Source organism: Vicia villosa, unplaced genomic scaffold, assembly GCF_029867415.1.
Source record: "Vicia villosa cultivar HV-30 ecotype Madison, WI unplaced genomic scaffold, Vvil1.0 ctg.000011F_1_1, whole genome shotgun sequence".
NCBI classification, from domain to species: domain Eukaryota; kingdom Viridiplantae; phylum Streptophyta; class Magnoliopsida; order Fabales; family Fabaceae; genus Vicia; species Vicia villosa.
In genome coordinates, this window is record NW_026704941.1 from 1,786,467 (window position 1) to 1,806,066 (window position 19,600).

Below are 19,600 nucleotides of genomic sequence, written 5' to 3' on the forward strand. Positions count from 1 at the left end.
CTCTACTAAGAAAAGAAACTAAAGATGACCCAAGTGAGAATATGAAAATGCTTAGAGCACTTTGACATAATTTAATTTTCAGTTCCAGAAGAACAAATCAAGTACTTGAAATATGAAATAAAGAGATCTCGATAAATTATGTCATTGATGAAATGGAATGGAGCCGAAATTGAGATAACCAAATAAAGTCAATATTGACAATATCTTTGTATACAATATAGCGCTAAAAGTGATCAATGATAACGAGGATCATGAGTCAAAGTCTATTAAAGATTGTAGACTAAGTGAGAATTGGCCAAAATAAATATATTCAATTGAAGAAGAACTAAACTCACTTTACAAGTAACTCACTTTTGGACCTGTAGTCCGAACACCTCAAGATGTGAAACTAATGTGATATAAATGAGTTTTTGTGAAAAAGAAAAATAAGAATGATATAAAGTTTGATTTATTGCTCAATGATTTTCACAAAGACCTAAGATTGGTTTTGATATATTCACCTGTAGTGGATTCAATCGATTTTTGATAATTAATTAGCCTTGTAACACATGAAGGGCATAATTTGAACATGATGGGTGTAATGACATCTTATTTATATGGTTCACTTAATAGTGACATTTACCTGAAACTCCCTGAAGGGTTCAATATACCAGAGGCACGTAATTATGGATCTCGAGAAAATTACTACATCAAATTGAACAAGTCTCTGTATGAGTTGAAAGAATCTGGATGCATGTGGTATAATCGCCTCAGTGAATATTTACTAAATGATGAATATACAAATAATTCAATTTGTACTTGTATTTTCATAAAATGATGTGGAAAAGAATTTGCAATACTAATTATCTATGTGAATATGATACATATTATTGGAACTCCTGAAGAGCTTCCAAAACTATAAATTCCTTAAAGAAAGAGTTTGAGATGAATGACCTAGGAAAAACAAAAATTATGTCTAGCCTTACAAATTGAGAATTTGGACAATGGAATATTTGTACACTAGGAAGATTATATAGAAAAGTGTTGAAACACTTCTATATGGACAAATCTCATTCGTTGTCTACTCCAATGATTGTTATATCATTAGATGTAGAGAAAGATCTTTTCAGGCCTCAAGAAAATGATTACAAAAATTGTTTGGTCCTGAAGTACCATATCTTAGTGCAATTGGAGCACTAATGTACCTTGCTAATTATACACGTCTTGATATATCGTTTGTGGTCAATCTATTACCAAGATACAATTATTCACCTACATGAAGACATTTGAACGGAGTCAAACATATACTTCGTTATCTTAGAGATGCTGGTTACTTGTCAGATTCTCACAATAGTAGATCAGAAACAAGCTATTTGTTTACATGTGATGGTACAACCATTTCATGGAGATCTATGAAACAACTCATGGAAACAACTTCATCAAATCCCGCATTACTATTACCACTACATGAAGTCACTTCGAAGAAGACATTTTAAGAAACAACTACAAAGAATATCGTCTCACATGTAAATGTCTGCATGAGGGGGAGAAATACATATGTTTTGCACTCTTTTTTCCTTCACCATGGTTTTGTCCCATTGGGTTTTCCTGGTAAGGTTTTTAACGAGGCAATTCACATTCAAAGGATATTGTACTCTTTTTCCTTCAGTAGAATTTTTCCCACTGGGTTTTTTCTAGTAAGGTTTTAACGAGGCATATCCTCAATGGACATCCAAGGGGGAGTGTTATGAATATTTATGTTAGTGGATGTCCATCCATCTCCATGTTCTTCATCTTCCTATTCCATACTTAATATGTGTTTAATATGTGTGATTTTCTATCTCCCTTGACTCCTATAAATAGAGACTCATATTACAATGTAAAGCACACTTGAAATAAGATAAGATAATATTGCTCTCTCTATTGTTTTAGTTAATTTCATAACACAATGATATTTTTAAATTTTGGAAATAAATGCATCTCAAATATATTTTTTAATTAGGGATTTAATGCTAGTAGATGAATACTTTTAGATTTTTGTGGGAAGTATACTTTTAGACTTTTTTTTATATAAAAGGAATGTGTAACTCATTTACCTATAAATTTGACCTATAGGTATATAGAGTAAATTTGGAAATGCATCTTCAAACTTAATTTTGAAAAAAAATTAGGATCAGTTTTAATTAAAAGTGTTTTAGTGAGACTCCGGTGCTTCCCTATTTTTAAGGGTGGCAAAAATGGTCATATCCACCCGACCGGTTCGTTTAGGGATGTCAATTTGCATCCGCAGGAACGGGGATGGAGGGAAAAGTTGCCCCGATAACACTTTGCGGCGGGGATTGGAAAAGTACCCTCCGCCCCGAGGATTTCTCAACTCCGACCGTATCATTTAACTTTTATATTTTATATATTATATAATTTTACATAAAAAAAATTAACTTATTAGAAAATGAAGAATAATTAGTAGATCATTTTATTTTATATTTTATTATATAATGTATTCAATACATAGAATGTACACACAGTCTCCTCTTTTTCATTTATTAATTATCTTCGTCTCCTCCATTCATCATCTCCTCTGTTTTCATCATCATCACAACAACCACTCTCTTTTATTCATGACGCTTAAGGTAATTACTTTTCAAATTCACTTTACATTCATTAGTAACATGTTTTTCATTCAATTAATAAATTAGTAGTTATGGATTTGTCACACTCACACATAATCAACCACTTGCGTTGGTTGACAACGGTACTGTGGTGGTAAATTAGCGGAAGCATGGTAGCAACAAGTTTTGCTAATATTTATTTTATTTTTTTACAAAAAAAAATTAGCAATAATAAGTGCTTTTGCTTATTTTGTTATTGATACAAGGTGTATTTTATTTTAAAAAAATAAATATAAAAAATATATATGTTTTATTTAAAGAAAATAAATAACGAAATATTAGTGTCATAGTTTTGATCAAAAAGTATAGAAATTTTCTTAAGATCCGATATCCGTAGATATCCGTGGGGATGAGGATATAGGAAAATAATCTTCCGTGGTGGGGAATGGGGACAGAGGGAGAGGCGGAGATTCATAAGCATCCTCTAAACATTCTATGCCCCGTTGACATCCCTAGGTTCGTTTGACCCGCTATTTTTGACGGGTTGGACTGAAGTTTTCAGTTCGATGTCTTAAATTGGCTGCTCCTCTAACCCATTTTAAAAATGAATCAAGGCGGGACAAATGGTAGATAAAGCATTTTCTTGTATTTAAAGTTAGTGGAAAACTAGAAAAATGGTCAAAAACACTTGCTCTTTCGGATGATATACATAAATATAGATTATTAATTTTATAGTATTTGTATTTAGATATAAATGATTTTTACCTGAACCATTTTTACACATGGATCCTCTATTATTTTCCAAATATCGTCGGGTGCCAAATTGTTACCGAGTACGACAAAGAGTTGTTTTGTGCTTGCATGATTAATTCACGCAGGAGAATCCGATGACTGAATTGTACACACATTCTTGATCATATTCTAGTGGATGAAATATGTTTCACACTTTACCATTAACACTATCAAACACAACCGCTAGAGGAGATCTACAGGTACTCTAAATGGCTGACTTGCAGGTCTCAATTTTTATACCAACATCTATCTGAACGAGTCACATAAAATAATTTAGGTATCGCAAGATATCTCAGATTTTGAAAAGGTTTTTTTAAAATCGTTGCATACAAACCTAATATTTTTTAAATGATAAAAATGATATAAATGACAAATACATAGTAATATTTTTTAAATGATAAAAATGATATAAATGACAAATACATAGTAATAAATGGGAGAATTGTATCACCAAATGAGAGAAATGTATCAATGAGTATGCTTATGAGTTTGGTCCCCTTCTTCTTGTAAATTCATCCTCAAATTGAAAGAAAAATCAAACAAAAATTATGTGAAAGTTGTATCCCCAAAGGAAAATTCTATACACCCTTGGTAGCTTGGTCTATCATTTGACTTGTATATGTCATAAATTCAATTTGTATTTGTATAATTTTTATGTGATATAAAAATGTTCACATCTTATACATGATTATTGAAAAGCTGCTTGCGCATTTTTGCCTTCCAATATCTAATTTCTAATTTCATATAAACTAAGAGATTATTCCTATAAAAAAAAAAAACACTATATATAATTGATTAATTCTTAATCAATTAAGTTTCTATCAAATCTCAATCTCTTTATCTTTATCTACTCTTGATTTCAATGAATTTGGTACTTCAAAATGAGGCTCCACAGAACCATCTGAAACATGGTAACAATGTTCATATCTAGCCTTCATAGTCCAAAGCAGAATCAACAAAACCATGATCACTCCAAGGAACACCATTCCCACCCATGCCATCTTAGCATATTTCTCCATAGGCTTGCAATGGTGAACAAGAACTTGAGAGAATGCATCTTTCACAATTTGACATTCTAACAAATGTTCCATGCTTGGATACACATTCAATAAATCTTGAATTGAATTTGTGTATGTTTCAACTCTTGCATATTCACTATTTGGTATCAAATTTCCATTCTCACATGTCACAACATTTGCATCCAAACATGTAAAAGGCTTCAATACCTTAAAAAAAGAACCACAATGTTAATATTTCTTGGTCTTATAATTTAGAAAAAAAATTAAAAAACACGGCGGTTTCACTTTAGTCCAGAAAATATATATTGTTTCTTGAGACTAAAGTTGCGCCGCCGTGATTTGGTATAGACTGACAACATATTCATGTGTCGCGTACCTTTGGAATATCTCCTATTCGTATAGTATTTTCGGGACAATTCTCGGGCTGATAAAAATAATTTGGTGGTTCTGAGAAAGGATTGCAAACATGAACAGGATTTGGATATGATGTTGCCTGCATTGATAAGTTTGTATTCACCTGGAAAATGACCAAAAAGTTAGTTCAATGTAGCAGTGATTTGGAAAGGAATTTGATTTTTAGATTATGCGAAATTTACCTCATTGACAAGATGATAGATTCCAGAACTAAATTCAGATAGAACTGGTTTTGCTTTGAGCAGTTCTTGACATGGAAGGATTGAGCTTAGGCTGTTGTTATAAGGATTTTCTTGAAAGTTGTCAAGAGCTATGCATGCATCACTAGAAAATCTACAATATATATGAGGATAATTTAGTAATTTAACCTATAAAAAACGGACACACACAATATTGACACTGGTAATAATTTGAAAACATAAATTAATTAAACATAATTACAAGTGTCAGTGTCGGTTTCAAACACCGACACTGACACATGACACACATTTTTTCAGAAGTGTCGATGCTACTTAAAATTTAACAACATAGTAAATAGTTTTAAAACTTTTGAGAATATGTAAGGACTTTATATTTACTTTTCTATGAAGAAGTAGACTCCAAAGAATAGCCAACATAACACTGTCATCAACCAACAAAATGCAACAAGCCTGTGAAGAAAAAAAGAAAAAAAAATGTTAATGTTAGTGACATCTATCATATATGAAATTTGTAAAAAAAATAAAATGAAATTTTAGCATGCTTACATGTACAATGACCTCCTTAACCTTAGTACTCCACAAACTGTTCACAGAAAATTTCAAAGTTATATGAGAAATTGAATCATGGATCAATTATTATGTGTATAACATATAGAAGAATTTCTTCATTGAGTTGTAAAATCAAAGCAAAACTTTAATACCTGACAAAACTGTTACAGCAAGCAAGTTCAAACACATAATCACTGTAGTAGTTACAAACCTGCAATGAAATTGAAATTTATTCCATCACAATTTAACTTTAGTCGAGCTAAGAAACGTTGATACTGACACCAGACACAGCACAGACATTGACATGTCACCAGGGACAATAATTTGAAATAATTGATTATTCAATGTGTTGTGTTACGTGCGCCAATATTGTGTCTGGTACCAGACACGACGCACACTCTGACACATGCATAATGATAATAGTTTGAGAAAACATATTATTGAATGTGTTGTGTCATGTGTGCCAATATTGTGTCTGGTACCAGACACACCTTCGATCAAAAGTGTTGATGCTAGAGTGAGAGAGTCTTACACTATTTTCAAGCCTTTGTTGATAAGGCGTCTATTCTTCCTAGCTTGCATTTCAATATTTCCCGATGCATCATCAAGTTTCTCAGCTGTAGAGTCAAGATTCGATGAAGCCTCAATACTAACATTTGCTTCCATCAAGCTATTTTCCATGCCTTTTAATGCTTCTGTTGTGTTATGTATTGTTTCCAATGCTTTATTCGCAGTTTTGATTATGATATCAACCGATATTTTCGCTTCTGAATGAAATCTTGCACTCCCAACCAGAACTAGCCCTGTTGCAACTCTACAAACATCAAGTCATGCATACATCAAGATTTTTTATGGATACTCAAAGCTACCACAATTGAAGCTGCATCAGACGTATTTGAAAAAATAAATAAATTAAATGTAATCAGACGTGTCAGTATCAGTATCAGTTTCGAACACTAATACTAACACAGACACGTCTTTTTTCAGAGGCGTCAGTGCTACAGAATAATTTAAAACCTTTGACAAAGTGAATGACTTACATCGCAATTAACATGAGAAACAAGGCCAAAAGAATTAGTGAAACATCACAAGTCTTGTAATTACAAGGAAACGCCTTCTTCATTCTTTTTCCTTCTCCATCGTTTTCGCGAGAACAAAACTTGGCAATTACCAAAAAAACTCCATACAATATTCCACACAGAAGGAACAACATTCCAATTGCATATCCATATACTCCAGTGAATATCAAAGACTACAAAACAAAAAACATTAAAAACATGTTAACAACATCATTAGTATTTAAACTTAGATTAAAAAGAAGAGTGAAAATAATTTACACTCCAATAATTCTTGTTGGTGATGTTGAATCCTCCTCGGTACTTTTGAAAATTTTCTAAAGGATCAACTCTAATTGTATTATCCTTCTGCCTAATCTGTTCTTTCGCATTATCTGCACCAAATATAAACATAAACATAGTACTTCTCATTTTCCGCGTTTCATAATATGTCACGCGTTTCATAAGAATGTGATAATTGAGATTTTTGAGACTTTGATGAAACCAAATAATTAATTACCTTCAGCAGAATCAGTAGGTGAGAAAGCTTGTGCTGAAATCTGTGGCAGAATCAAAACTATGATCACTATAATAGATACCAAACCTTTGGCTATGAACATCTTTAACCTGAAAATTTAACTAGATGCAATCAACCAAAAGAGAAAAAATAGAGTTTCCATGGTTTATAAACTTTATACTATGCATATAAATGTAGAAGAAGCAAACTTGAATAAACTTTATTAGACCAATATTTCATAGTATAATTGAGTCACAAGAAAAGAACATTATGACATGTGAAAGTGCATAGAATTTTCAGATTACTTACTTGAAAAGTTCAGAAATGAAATTCAACAACAAAATTCTTCAGCTTATAAACTATGTCACATTTTTCAACTCTCATAAAGAGTTCTAAAAAGTATAAGATAACGCCTAACTAATTTTTGTTTAGTCAAATATGGTGTAGTGCAAGAAACCAAATCCAACATCTAAACTAAAACGCTTTTAAATATAGTTTTGGTTGTCATATGATTTAACTGATGCGGATTCTCTACAATAAAGTTTTCACGCAATAACAAATCTCGAGAGATGATTTTAATCGAATGGTTTAAATTTTAATTTTAATTTTGTACGTTAGAATAATCTTGACCGTTATTTTGATCGGACAAGTATAATTTATTTATTCGTCACGCATACTCAATAAGATTATTAATAAATAAATAAACTATTAATAAAAAATAGATATAGAAATATGAATTTGAGTCTATTTTTATTAATTACTAAAATTAATAACAATTAGAGAATATTTTAATTTTTCTCAAATTTTGATAAAGAAAATATGAATTTGAGTCTATTTTTATCAATTATTAAATTTAATAACAATTAGAGAATATTATAATTTTTCTCAAATTTTGATCAATAAAACCATTTTTGTTATATATATATATATATATATATATATATATATATATATATATATATATATATATATATATATATATATATATATATATATATATATATATATATATTATTAATGTTTTCTTTTTTTTATTACCTTTAAATACTTTTTTTTCATTTGTGTTAGATTAAATAAAGATGAAATCTTAATGTTATATCTATGTTGACGCACCTAGTCATCAATGGTGAGAATTGATTCAACTTTGCTTCTTACATTGGTAATAAAAAAAAGTAAGTTATATAAAAAAGTGATAAACTCCAAATGAAATAATAAAAAGTAAATTAAAAACAACTTTACACAATGTGAAGGCTAAGAAAAATACAAAAATATAAATAAAATCGTGTGAAATACTCCACTAAACTTATAAAAAGGATTGAATTTAATTCGTGTCAAAATTTCAACCTAATCCTCTTAGGACCTTATAAGTCATAAACAACAACTCCAAACATTCAAACACTATACATTATTTTGGCCTTTCTCAAAGTAGTTTTCTTAAGTCAAAAATATGACAAGGCATGACTTTCAAGTGGTCAAGAAAACAACTTGGTGGTGCAACATTTCATGGTTTTTTCATACATGCTTTATGAATTGTTGTATTTCTTTTACCAATTTTATTATTATATTATGCACACACATAACCTAGTCTAAGTATTGATGCAAATGCATACAAGTGAAATTTGTCTATATACATCTTTTTTTTTCTTGCACCTTATGTGTTATAGAGGCGTCTACGACTCTAAAATTTATATGAAACTTATATGATTTATGTCGGACAATTTAAATAAAAGTGTTCGAAAATAATTATTTTTGTTTAGAAAGACCTTATATTATTTTTTGACTCATCACATACACATCTACATGAATTAAAGATATGTCAATATGTTGTTTTTATACTATACATCTGTATAAGTATTTAGTTCAGTAAAATAGCTATATTATACAAGTGAAGTAGTTAATCTTTTAGATATATGCTTGTGTGGGTATATATAGTTTAGGTAGTTAGTTTGTAACTAAATTTATTAGTAATTTAAACCAACTAACTAACAACTAACAAGTGGTTAGTTAGTTAGTTAGATTGCTTGTAAATTATGTTTTAAGTGTGAATGAAATACATCACATTTGTTACAATTTTAATTAGTTACTTTGTTGTACAAGAAAAGTTTTTGCACTAATAATTGTCAATTGACCAACAGATAATAAATTGGAAGCAAGTCCAGGTGCTACAAACACATTCCGAAAATCAGAGTTGAGGTCACCAACATTCGTGATAGAGAGAGCATTACCATCCGCAATTTGAATTTTCTGATTACCATGGTAAGAATGTAAATTGTGCAAGTATTCAGAAGAGGCTGTCATGTGATTGGATGCACCAGAATCAAGAAACCACGGGCAGGAAACATTCGAAGACTTACCCTGAATTCCCAAGGTTGAAAGAGCGGAAAGTACCATCTGTTGGATTATTTCAGGTTGGAGAGCACCACCATTAGATGGATTGGTGATGGAAGGACCAACTGTAGAGCTTGTACTAGCAGGAAATGCTTGCACCGAATGTTGTGCTGATCGTGGAGGACGGGTGGGACAATCAGAGATAATATGACCCCGCTGCTTGCAATAATTACAAAACTTCTTACTGCAACTCTGAGCAAAATGTCCAAATTGTTTGCAAGAGAAACATTGGACATGTCGAATATCACGACCTTTACCTCTACTCTGAGGAGCATATGCAAACATAGCAGACTCAAAAATGACAACATCGTGAGACATGGATCCTTGAGTAGCAAGACGTTGTTCCTCTCTGAGAAGTTCACCAACACATGTATCTAAAGAAGGAACAGGATTCCTATTCAGCAAAGCACCTCTGACAACCTCAAATTCTGCACGAATCTTCATGAGAAATTGATCTCGCCTACTAGTATTGTAGACCTCTTGGACATCCGCGAGAGAACTCTTGGGAACATCAACATGTATAATCGTAGAGTGTTCTGTCCACAAATTCAAAAAACCAGAATAATATTCTTGAACAGACAGATTGCCTTGTTTGTAATTGGAAATGTCTAGCTCCAACTGAAAACGTTTGGCCGCGTTGTCTAGGTTATAGATACGCTTCAAGTAGTTCCACATTTCTTGGGCAGTGGAAAAAGATCGCAAATTATTAATTATGTGAGGATCAATAGTACCGAGAATCCAAGTGATAATCTGAGCATCTTCTATTTCCCATGCATCTAAGTCAGTTGTCTCTAACGGTGCCAAAGAGACATCGTCCAAGTGACTCCATAATCCTTTCCCTTTGACATACATCCGAAACTGAAATTCCCAAACAAGATAATTCTTTCCGGTAAAACGAACACAAATATGATCTATCTGTTCTTCGGAAGCCATAATATCAGAGATGACTTAAGAACAATTTTGTTAACGTAACAATTTTGTTAACGTGAAACAAGAAACACCTACGGAACACTGAAGAAAATACTTGCCGACACCAAATCAACACCCCAATTCAGGATACTCGCCGACACCAAGTCAAAACCCTAATTCAGAATACTTGCCGACACCGAGTCAAAACCCTAATTCAGAATACTTGCCGACACCGATACGATAACACGATCAAAGCAAACACGATTTGTAAGCACCCGAGATTAGAATCGCAATCTTGGAAGATTACCGAGAACCGAGATGATTTCAATTACCGAGAAACGAGATCTACCGAGACGATTTCAAGAGCGACCCAGTGGGGTGTCGCCGAATAAAGCCAAGATTAACCTAAAACTCACAGGTTTGATCGAAAACCTACTGATACCATGTCAACAATTCTTGGCTTGATACGTTTCTCATTATTATTTCTCGTATATATAAAGGTTACAGGGCTATATCGGTAATTACACTAAATAATTACATTTAAACTAATTCCTATTCACATTGGCATCCGGTTGTGTCAAAAGGGAAACACAAGAGAATTATGAGGGGATCATTGAATTGGGAAATCTTTAGTGGTTGTGTGAATTTTTCCAGGGTTCTTGCAGCAATCATGAACATAATGGTGTGTTTTTTTCTAACATCTTAGTTCTTGATGGAATTAATTGAGAAAGATGGAGTGTCTTAAAGAAGTCATTGTTTGGAGCTCAAGATGTGCATGAGATTATGCAAAATGGCCATGAAGAACATGAAGTAGAACCCACAGAAACACAAAGAGCCACCACATTCAAAGATTCAGAGAAGAAAGATTGCAAGGCTTTGTTCTATATTCAAAAAAACGTGGATGCTCATCATTTTGAAAATATTTCGAAGGTGTCAAAATCCAATGAGGTATGGATATCTCAGAGAAGTATTGTGATGGTGGAGAAAGGGTGAAACGAATGATGATTTAATATTTAAGGAGGAAGTATGATTTGATGGAAGATGGAAGATGGTCAAATGATATGCGATTACTTTTTTAAATTAATTCTAGTGGTGAATGAAATGAAGACATGTGGTGAGACTATCACTGATCAACAAGTGGTTGAGAAAGTGATGAGACATATGACATTAATATTTGATTTCATATAGGGGTGACAATTCAAGAATCCAAAGATTTGAAGACCATGAGGATAGAAGAAATGTAGAGTTCGATGGAGGATCATGAAATCACGATGATGGTTAGAAGAACTGAAAGATAAGTTCAAGAAGACTTGTAAGCTTAAGTTATGAATAAATTTCAAGAAAGAAGGAAAATAAAGCTTCAAGAGTGCAAACTTGTACAACAATAGAAGATCAAATATTGGTGATAAAGTTGAATCCTTCAAGGGAGGAAGCGGCTCTGGCACCAACCAGTCAAAGAAGAAATAACTTTATAAAATGAAGGAGAAGTACTACAACCATTTTGGTGATGAGTGTTGGCCAGAAAAGGGTTGGAGGAATACTCAAAGGAGTGATGAATATGCCTATATAGCTCATGATGGTGACTATGATTCAAAAGTTGTTTTGCTAATGACCATAACATGTGATGGAATACTATATATGAGTCATGGTGTTTTTACTCATGGTGTTCAAATCAGATGTCTGGACACAAGGAATGGCTTACAAGTTTGGAATCAAGCAAGAAAAATAATGTCAGACCTGCAAATAGCACTGACATTGCAGCATAAGGCATATGGGACACTATAATCAAAAGGAAGGATGAGAAAAATTCACTTATTAAAAGGTACTTCATGTACTTTGGATGATGTGCAACCTACTGAGTATAGGGAAATTCGTTAAAAAAAGGATTTTCAGTATCCATGCGTGGTGGTGCACTCCAATTATTTGATCCATACGAGAAGTTAGTATTGACATCAAAATTTTTAAAGAATATGACATTCAAATGAAGCATTCAAAATGCAAAGGAGGTGTTCATGTCAAGCATTGAGGAACCTGAGTGGTTGTGGCATATGAGGTATTATCATCTACATTTTAGAATCCAAAGTGAATTAAGCTCTAAGAATTTAGTGTATTTCTTACCTAAACTGGATGCAAACATAATTACATGTGAAACCTATTTAAGAGGAAAACAAACCACACTGGATTTTGCATCAAACATGCATAAGAGATCAAATGATGCACTAGAAGTTGTGCATTCACACATATGTGGCATTTTTGAAGTATTTTCACTAGATGGAAGCAAGTATTTTATAAATTTAGTAGATTAAAAAAAAATTATGGATGTAAAGCATTGTTGAAAGCAGTAAAGCGGCAAGCAACAAAAGTTTTGGAAACATTTATCCGGGAATTTATCGTGTCCACAGAGATTAGTGCTACTGAATTGTCGTTCGACAGATTCTTAGTTCTTGAGTTTGGGTTAAATGGGTTTTTAGTAAACAAGGAAAATATACTTATGAACATAAAAAGAATTCATTTTTCAGGAAGAAATGACTTATCAAGCTTGGTATATAATCTACTTCTCACAAACTTAAACTTATCGACCAGTTACACTCAATCTACAGTACTCATCAATGTCATCCGACATCGCTCACACCCTAAGTCATTTCTAACCCAAAGTAAAGAGAACTACTATATCATCTCGGCGATGATCTCTCAGTACACCTCAATAACACAGCACACATCCATATCAATCGTATCGACGATCTCTCAACCGACACAACCAACACGGAAGCATTAAGCTTCGATACCCATAAAGATTGTTAGCTCTAAATCCATGTATGAAATCCATATACTACAGATAATCATCCTAGATAAGGATTCAAGAAGTTTATCTCTACAACAACCCAAATCTCTAGCACAGAGCAAAAATCTAAGACAACAATCAACAAAGATTTGTAAAGCAAGTTTTATATAACGCCATGGGCGACAAATATACATGAGTTGAAGGTAAATATATATACAAAACCCAACTAAGAGAAATACATAAAGAGAAAGAGAGATAAAACCACAAATCTTCCGGTTTTTCAGTGTCGGTTGATGAGCAATCCACCTTCTAATCAACGAATGCAAGACCCATAATTGATATATCTAAGTTAATCCTAAAGAAAAATGAGGTTGATGGAGTTGAGAGAACAAAAACCCTCTCCCAAAACCATACCTAAAAAATCTATTAACCCCTATTTATACACTTATTTAATATGTGGTGCTTTCTTAACCATACAATACTTATCTTATCTGATGATATCTACAAAACTACTCAAAAGAGTCTTTAAAACGTCACCTAAAAATTGGGCTCCAAAACAAAATTAGTGGCCCAAACGCTAAAACAGAATCTGCTGACGCAACTCAGGTTGCGACTCGAACTCTGTTCGCGGCATGAACTGAAAGAAATTCCCCATATCAGAATTCACACAAAAACAAGTTGGCTGATAACACTCCGTTCGCGGCACGAACTGAGTGAATCTTCACTCCTTTGCTTTCCAAGCTCTCTTCAATATTTTCTCAAGTTTAATTCTTCAAGTACTTCAAAATCTTTCATGATCCATCCTTATTTGAACATGCATCCAAAGCCTTAAGAATACCTACAAAAAGACACAAAAACTACCAAAAGGTATAAAAGTATATGAAAATAAAATTATTCACAAAGTATACGTATTTATACACAAAACGAAGGATTATTCAACGAATATCATCAAAAGTCTCAATAAGTGCCACAAAACATATATACAAAATAAGTACATTTTGGCACTTAACAAACTCTCCCCAACTTAAACCTGTTTGTCCTCAAAAAGGCCAAATAAATCAAAGAATCAAAAGTAATAGACCAAAGAATCGTGAATCAACAAGTTTCAAAAACCAAAAACAAATGTATGGCTCAATACAAAAACGTATAAACAAAGTAAATACTTACCACTATACTACAACGACAACATGTAAATGAAACGAATCTTAAGTATAAAAATCATGCAAAACATTCTAAAACAATACATGCTATCTCATGAATCACACCTAGCAAAATTCATCAATGGAGGAAGAACACACAAAGGTGAAGAACTTTTAACACTCATCCAACAATCTTGCAAACAAAAGATTAAATTATGCATTCATCCAAAAATCACATTGAAGATACAAAAGCAAGAATCACAAGGGCTTTTCAAGGTTGTAATGTGGCTTGGTTAACAAACAAGGGCTAAGTCCTAAGGCTAATTGAAACAAAAACTTGCCTAAACCTAAGGGAGTAATTATTTCCGCAAAGTTTCACGCACCAAAATCTCGATCAAACTTCTTCTCCATCACAAGTTGTCAAACCAAAACATACTACTTTTTAGCACAATTATTACATACTCTTTGTTTTTGTTTTTCAAAACTTTTTTCTCTTCTTTCTTTCTTTTTCACATTTGTTTCTTTTTCTTTTCTTTTTCTTTCCACAACCTCATACCAACCACAACATAAGTAGTAAACATCATCTCCCCAACTTGAATACAAGTATCATCATAATAAGAATACTCCCTACTTTCTAAGGAAAGGTAAAAATTCACACTATAAATCATAGTGGAGGGTTCAAGAAAACAAAGAATCAACATCCATACACAATTGAAAACCAAATGCTCATAGACAAGCATTAAGGAAAAACAATATGGATATTGACAAAAAGGCTCAAAGGGAGTTACTAATAGTCACACACTCACAAGATGAATTGACATTTGGCTATGGTAGTTGTGCTCAAAATCAAACAAGTGTCTTGATCACTCTCATGCTTTCATAAAATCAACATAAACAAAAGATTAAGCATAATAAAATCCAGTTAAAACAAAGATTGTGGCCTCCAGCATATGTGAACAAGGGAAAACTTCCTCACATTTATGGTTTGGGAACTAAAGTGATTCAATCAACAAGCAAGTAATGTAAAGGAATGAATGGCATGGTAATTGTACAAATGAAAAGTTTCTGAAACATGCTATGCTATAGAAAGTGATAAATGAGTACCTTGAATGATACGACTTCAAAAACAATATCCTACCATACATCCGCAAGTTGAAACACTCAAGCTTCGGAAAATCACCTCAAAAATCTTCGAATTACCGAACAAAATTTAAGTACAAACAACAACAAAAAAATTAGAAAAACAAAACTATACAAAATTAAAACATGTATCTATACAATTCACTATACAAAAGTATACAAGTATTAAGGAATTCACAAATATACAATATTCACAAAACTCAAAAACAAAGAAACTATCACAATGCAAATTCAATAGAAACACCAATCCCCGACAAATTTCAATTTGTTTAGCCAACTTCACCTTGCTAAATAGCAAAAGTAAAGAGGAACAAAATCAAACACACAAACATATATAAGTAGGAAAATATAAACATGTATCAATATAGAAAAATATACAAGTATGAGAATATGCACAAAATATACGATATTTACAAAACTCAAAAACAAAGAAACTATCGCAATGCAAATTCAATAGAAACACCAATCCCCGGCAACGGCGCCATTTTGTTAAAAGCGGTAAAGCGGCAAGCAACAAAAGTTTTGGAAATATTTATCCGAGAATTTGTCGTGTCCACAAAGATTAGTGCTACTGAATTGTCGTTCGACAGATTCTTAGTTCTTGAGTTTGGGTTAAATGGGTTTTTAGTAAACAAGAAAAATATACTTATGAACATAAAAAGAATTCATTTTTCAGGAAGAAAAGACTTATCAAGCTTGATATATAATCTACTTCTCACAAACTTAAACTTATCGACTAGTTACACTCAACCTAAAGTACTCGTCAATGTCATCCGGCATCGCTCACACCCTAAGTCATTTATGACCTAAAGTAGAAAGAACTACTATATCATCTCGGTGACGATCTCTCAGCACACCTCAACAACACAACAGACATCCATATCAATCGTATCGACAATCTCTCAACCGACACAACCAACACGGAAGCATTAAGCTTCGACACCCATAAAGATTGTTAGCTCTAAATCCATGTCTGAAATCCAGATACTAACAGATAATCATCCTAGATAAGGATTCAAGAAGTTTATCTCTACAACAACCCAAATCCCTAGCACAAAGCAAAAATCTAAGACAACAATCAACAAAGATTTGTAAAGCAAGTTTCATATAACGCCATGGGCGACAAATATACATGAGTTCAAGGTAACTACATATACAAAACCTAACTAAGAGAAATACATAGAGAGAAAGAGAGATAAAACCACAAATCTTTCGGTTTGTCAGCGCTGGTTGATGAGCAATCCACCTTCGAATCACCGAATGCAAGACCCATAGTTGATATATCTAAGCTAATCCTAAAGAAAAATGAGGTTGATGGAGTTGAGAGAACAAAAACCCTCTTCCAAAACCATACCTAAAAAATCTATGACCCCTATTTATACACTTATTTGATATGTGGTGCTTTCTTAACCATACAATACTTATATTATCTAATGATATCTACAAAACTACTCAAAAGAGTCTTCAAAACGTCACCTAAAAATTGGGCTCCAAAACAAAATTAGTGGCCCAAACACTAAAACAGAATTTGCTGACGCGGCTCAGTTCGCGGCTCTAACTCTGTTCGCGGAACGAACTGAAAGAAATTCCCCACATCAGAATTCACACAAAAACAAGTTGGCTGATAACACTCAGTTCGCGGCTCGAACTCTGTTCGCAACGCGAATTGAGTGAATCTTCACTCCTTTGCTTTCCAAGCTCTCTTCAATATTTTTCTCAAGTTTAATTCTTCAAGTACTTCAAAATCTTTCATGATCCATCCTTATTTGCACATGCATCCAAAGCCTCAAGAATACCTACAAAAAGACACAAAAACTACTAAAAGGCATAAAAGTATATGAAAATATAATTATTCACTAAGTATATGTATTTATACACAAAACGGAGAATTATTCAACGAATATCAACAAAAGTCTCAATAAGTGTCACAAATCATATATACAAAATAAGTACATTTTGTCACTTAACAAGCATCGAATTCAAAAGTGAAGCACTTGAAGTGTTCAAGAATTTTAAAACCTTTATAGAGAATGGGAATGGGAAAGCAATAAAGATTTTGAAGACTGATGGTAGTGGAGAGTAAACCTCAAACAATTTGAGTCATTTTGCATCAATTAAGGCATAAGACATCAAGTTACCTCACCCTATACGCATCAACATAATAGTCTAAAAGAGGGGGAAAAACATGACCAAACTATACTATGAAAATAGAATGCCAAAGCACGAGAATATGCCTCATATGTTCTAGAGAGAAGCACTTAACACATCCCCTTATATAATAAACAAATGCTCCACCAAGAATCTAAAGATGAAAGTGTTTGAAGAATTATAGAGTAGAAGAAAGCCTAGTGTGGAGCATTACAAAGTGTTTAGATTAATATGTTTCAAGCACATACCTGATCAAAGAAGAGGTCAGTTGGATGACAAAGTGAACGCATTGTATTAATAGGATATCATTTTAAAGATTCTTATAATATGTATTGTTGAAGTTGGTATTTGTGTTTGTTAGAGTTTGTTTGAAGTCCCACATTGCTAAGGTTCCCGGACTGTTGGGTGTATAAATATGTGAGGGAAACCTCATCTCTTGAGCTAGCTTTTGGGATTGAGATCCAAGCATATTTAACATGGTATCAGAGCCGGTTTAAGAACTGCAATATGGGCATTTGACCCAGGCCTACACGCTAGGCGTGAGGGTGGGTGTTGAAGTTGGTATTTGTGTTTGTTAGAGTTTGTTTGAAGTCCCACATTGCTAAGGTTCCCGGACTGTTGGGTGTATAAATATGTGAGGGAAACCTCATCTCTTGAGCTAGCTTTTGGGATTGAGATCCAAGCATATTTAACATGTATAATATTATGGATCGGAAGGTGAACATTAGCATAGAAGTGATTTTCAATGAGTTAGAGGCCTGGAAATGGCGGGACATGCCAAATAAAGAAAGTGATATCAGTCATGTTTCTAATTTATGATACTAAATTAGAAAGTGAAGTTGGGGATGAAGTGAATGATGAGAAAAAACTAGATTTCAAATGTTGAACTGGAAAGTGTGGTTGTTGTTAAAGTGAGTAAATCAGCTAAGAAGAACGGAATTTCTAATATTGAATTAGAAAGTGTAGTTGATGTTGAAGTGAGCGAATCATTTGAGAAAAACAAAATTCATGTCAATGATAAAGGAGTTAATGATAATACTGATGTAGAGGAATTCACGGTTGAAGATAGCCAAAACCGAGAGAAGGTATCAAATAATTTTGTCTCTGATACTGTTGTTGAAAATCGTTTGGTTGAGGTTAAGGTGAGCGAATTCACCAAGGCAATATGATTCATGATGATACAGTTAATTAGAGAGGATTGTTGAGATATCAAAACCTCAAGTGGCTCTTCAAAGAAAAATATTTACAAGAATTAATCAAGTAAGAAATTTTTTATGAATACATTGATGAAGTAATGGTAGAAGAAACCATGTGCAAGCAAGTTAAGGGATCATTTAGGTACTAATGCAATAGCACATCATACATAAACTATAAAACACATATAATCAGCAATTTCATGAGTGAGACTAGGAAGTCACACCTAGTGATAGCAAAGAGAATACTTTAGTATCTAAAGAGAACCATAAGACTTAGTTTGACATTTTTAAATGTTGGGAAGAAGAAGAAGGCAAGGTACAATGATGAGTGTGGTAACATAAGTGGTAGAAGAAGCATTCCAGTCTATGTTTTCAAGTACAATTAAGTTGTCATTTCCTAGTGTAAAAATAAGAAACTTGTCACATCTCTATCATCTTGCAATACAGAATACATCTCATTTGCTTCATGTCAAGCAATTTAGTGGGATTCATTGTTAAAGAAGCTACCGTGTGAATTATTAAAATCTTTGGATCTTATTATTGACAATTATAGTCAGCCATAAATATGACCAAGAATTCAATTTCATACAGGAGAAGCAAGCATATAAAAACTAGGTTCCACATAAGAGAACAAATGATGAATGGAATGCTTGAAGCTTCTTATCGTCCAATAAAATTACAACTAGATGATGGATTTACAAAGACCTTAAAAATTGATAAATTTTGTATTTAAGGGAACAACAAGGATTGATGTATGTTTAATC

The 19,600-nt window shown here is 32.8% G+C and overlaps 1 protein-coding gene across 1 annotated transcript; it reads right to left on the reverse strand.

The window, feature by feature from the left end:
• Positions 1-3,939: 3,939 nt before the first annotated feature.
• Positions 3,940-7,616, reverse strand: LOC131621759 (uncharacterized). The gene is made up of 11 exons (XM_058892808.1): positions 7,444-7,616; positions 7,138-7,244; positions 6,900-7,012; positions 6,603-6,814; positions 6,095-6,376; positions 5,715-5,773; positions 5,560-5,596; positions 5,392-5,463; positions 4,996-5,146; positions 4,776-4,916; positions 3,940-4,606 (listed from the first exon to the last, which is right to left on the reverse strand). The coding sequence occupies exons 2-11, from the start codon at positions 7,235-7,237 to the stop codon at positions 4,202-4,204; spliced, it is 1,572 nt and encodes a 523-aa protein (XP_058748791.1). The 5' UTR covers positions 7,238-7,244; positions 7,444-7,616; the 3' UTR covers positions 3,940-4,201.
• Positions 7,617-19,600: the final 11,984 nt, after the last annotated feature.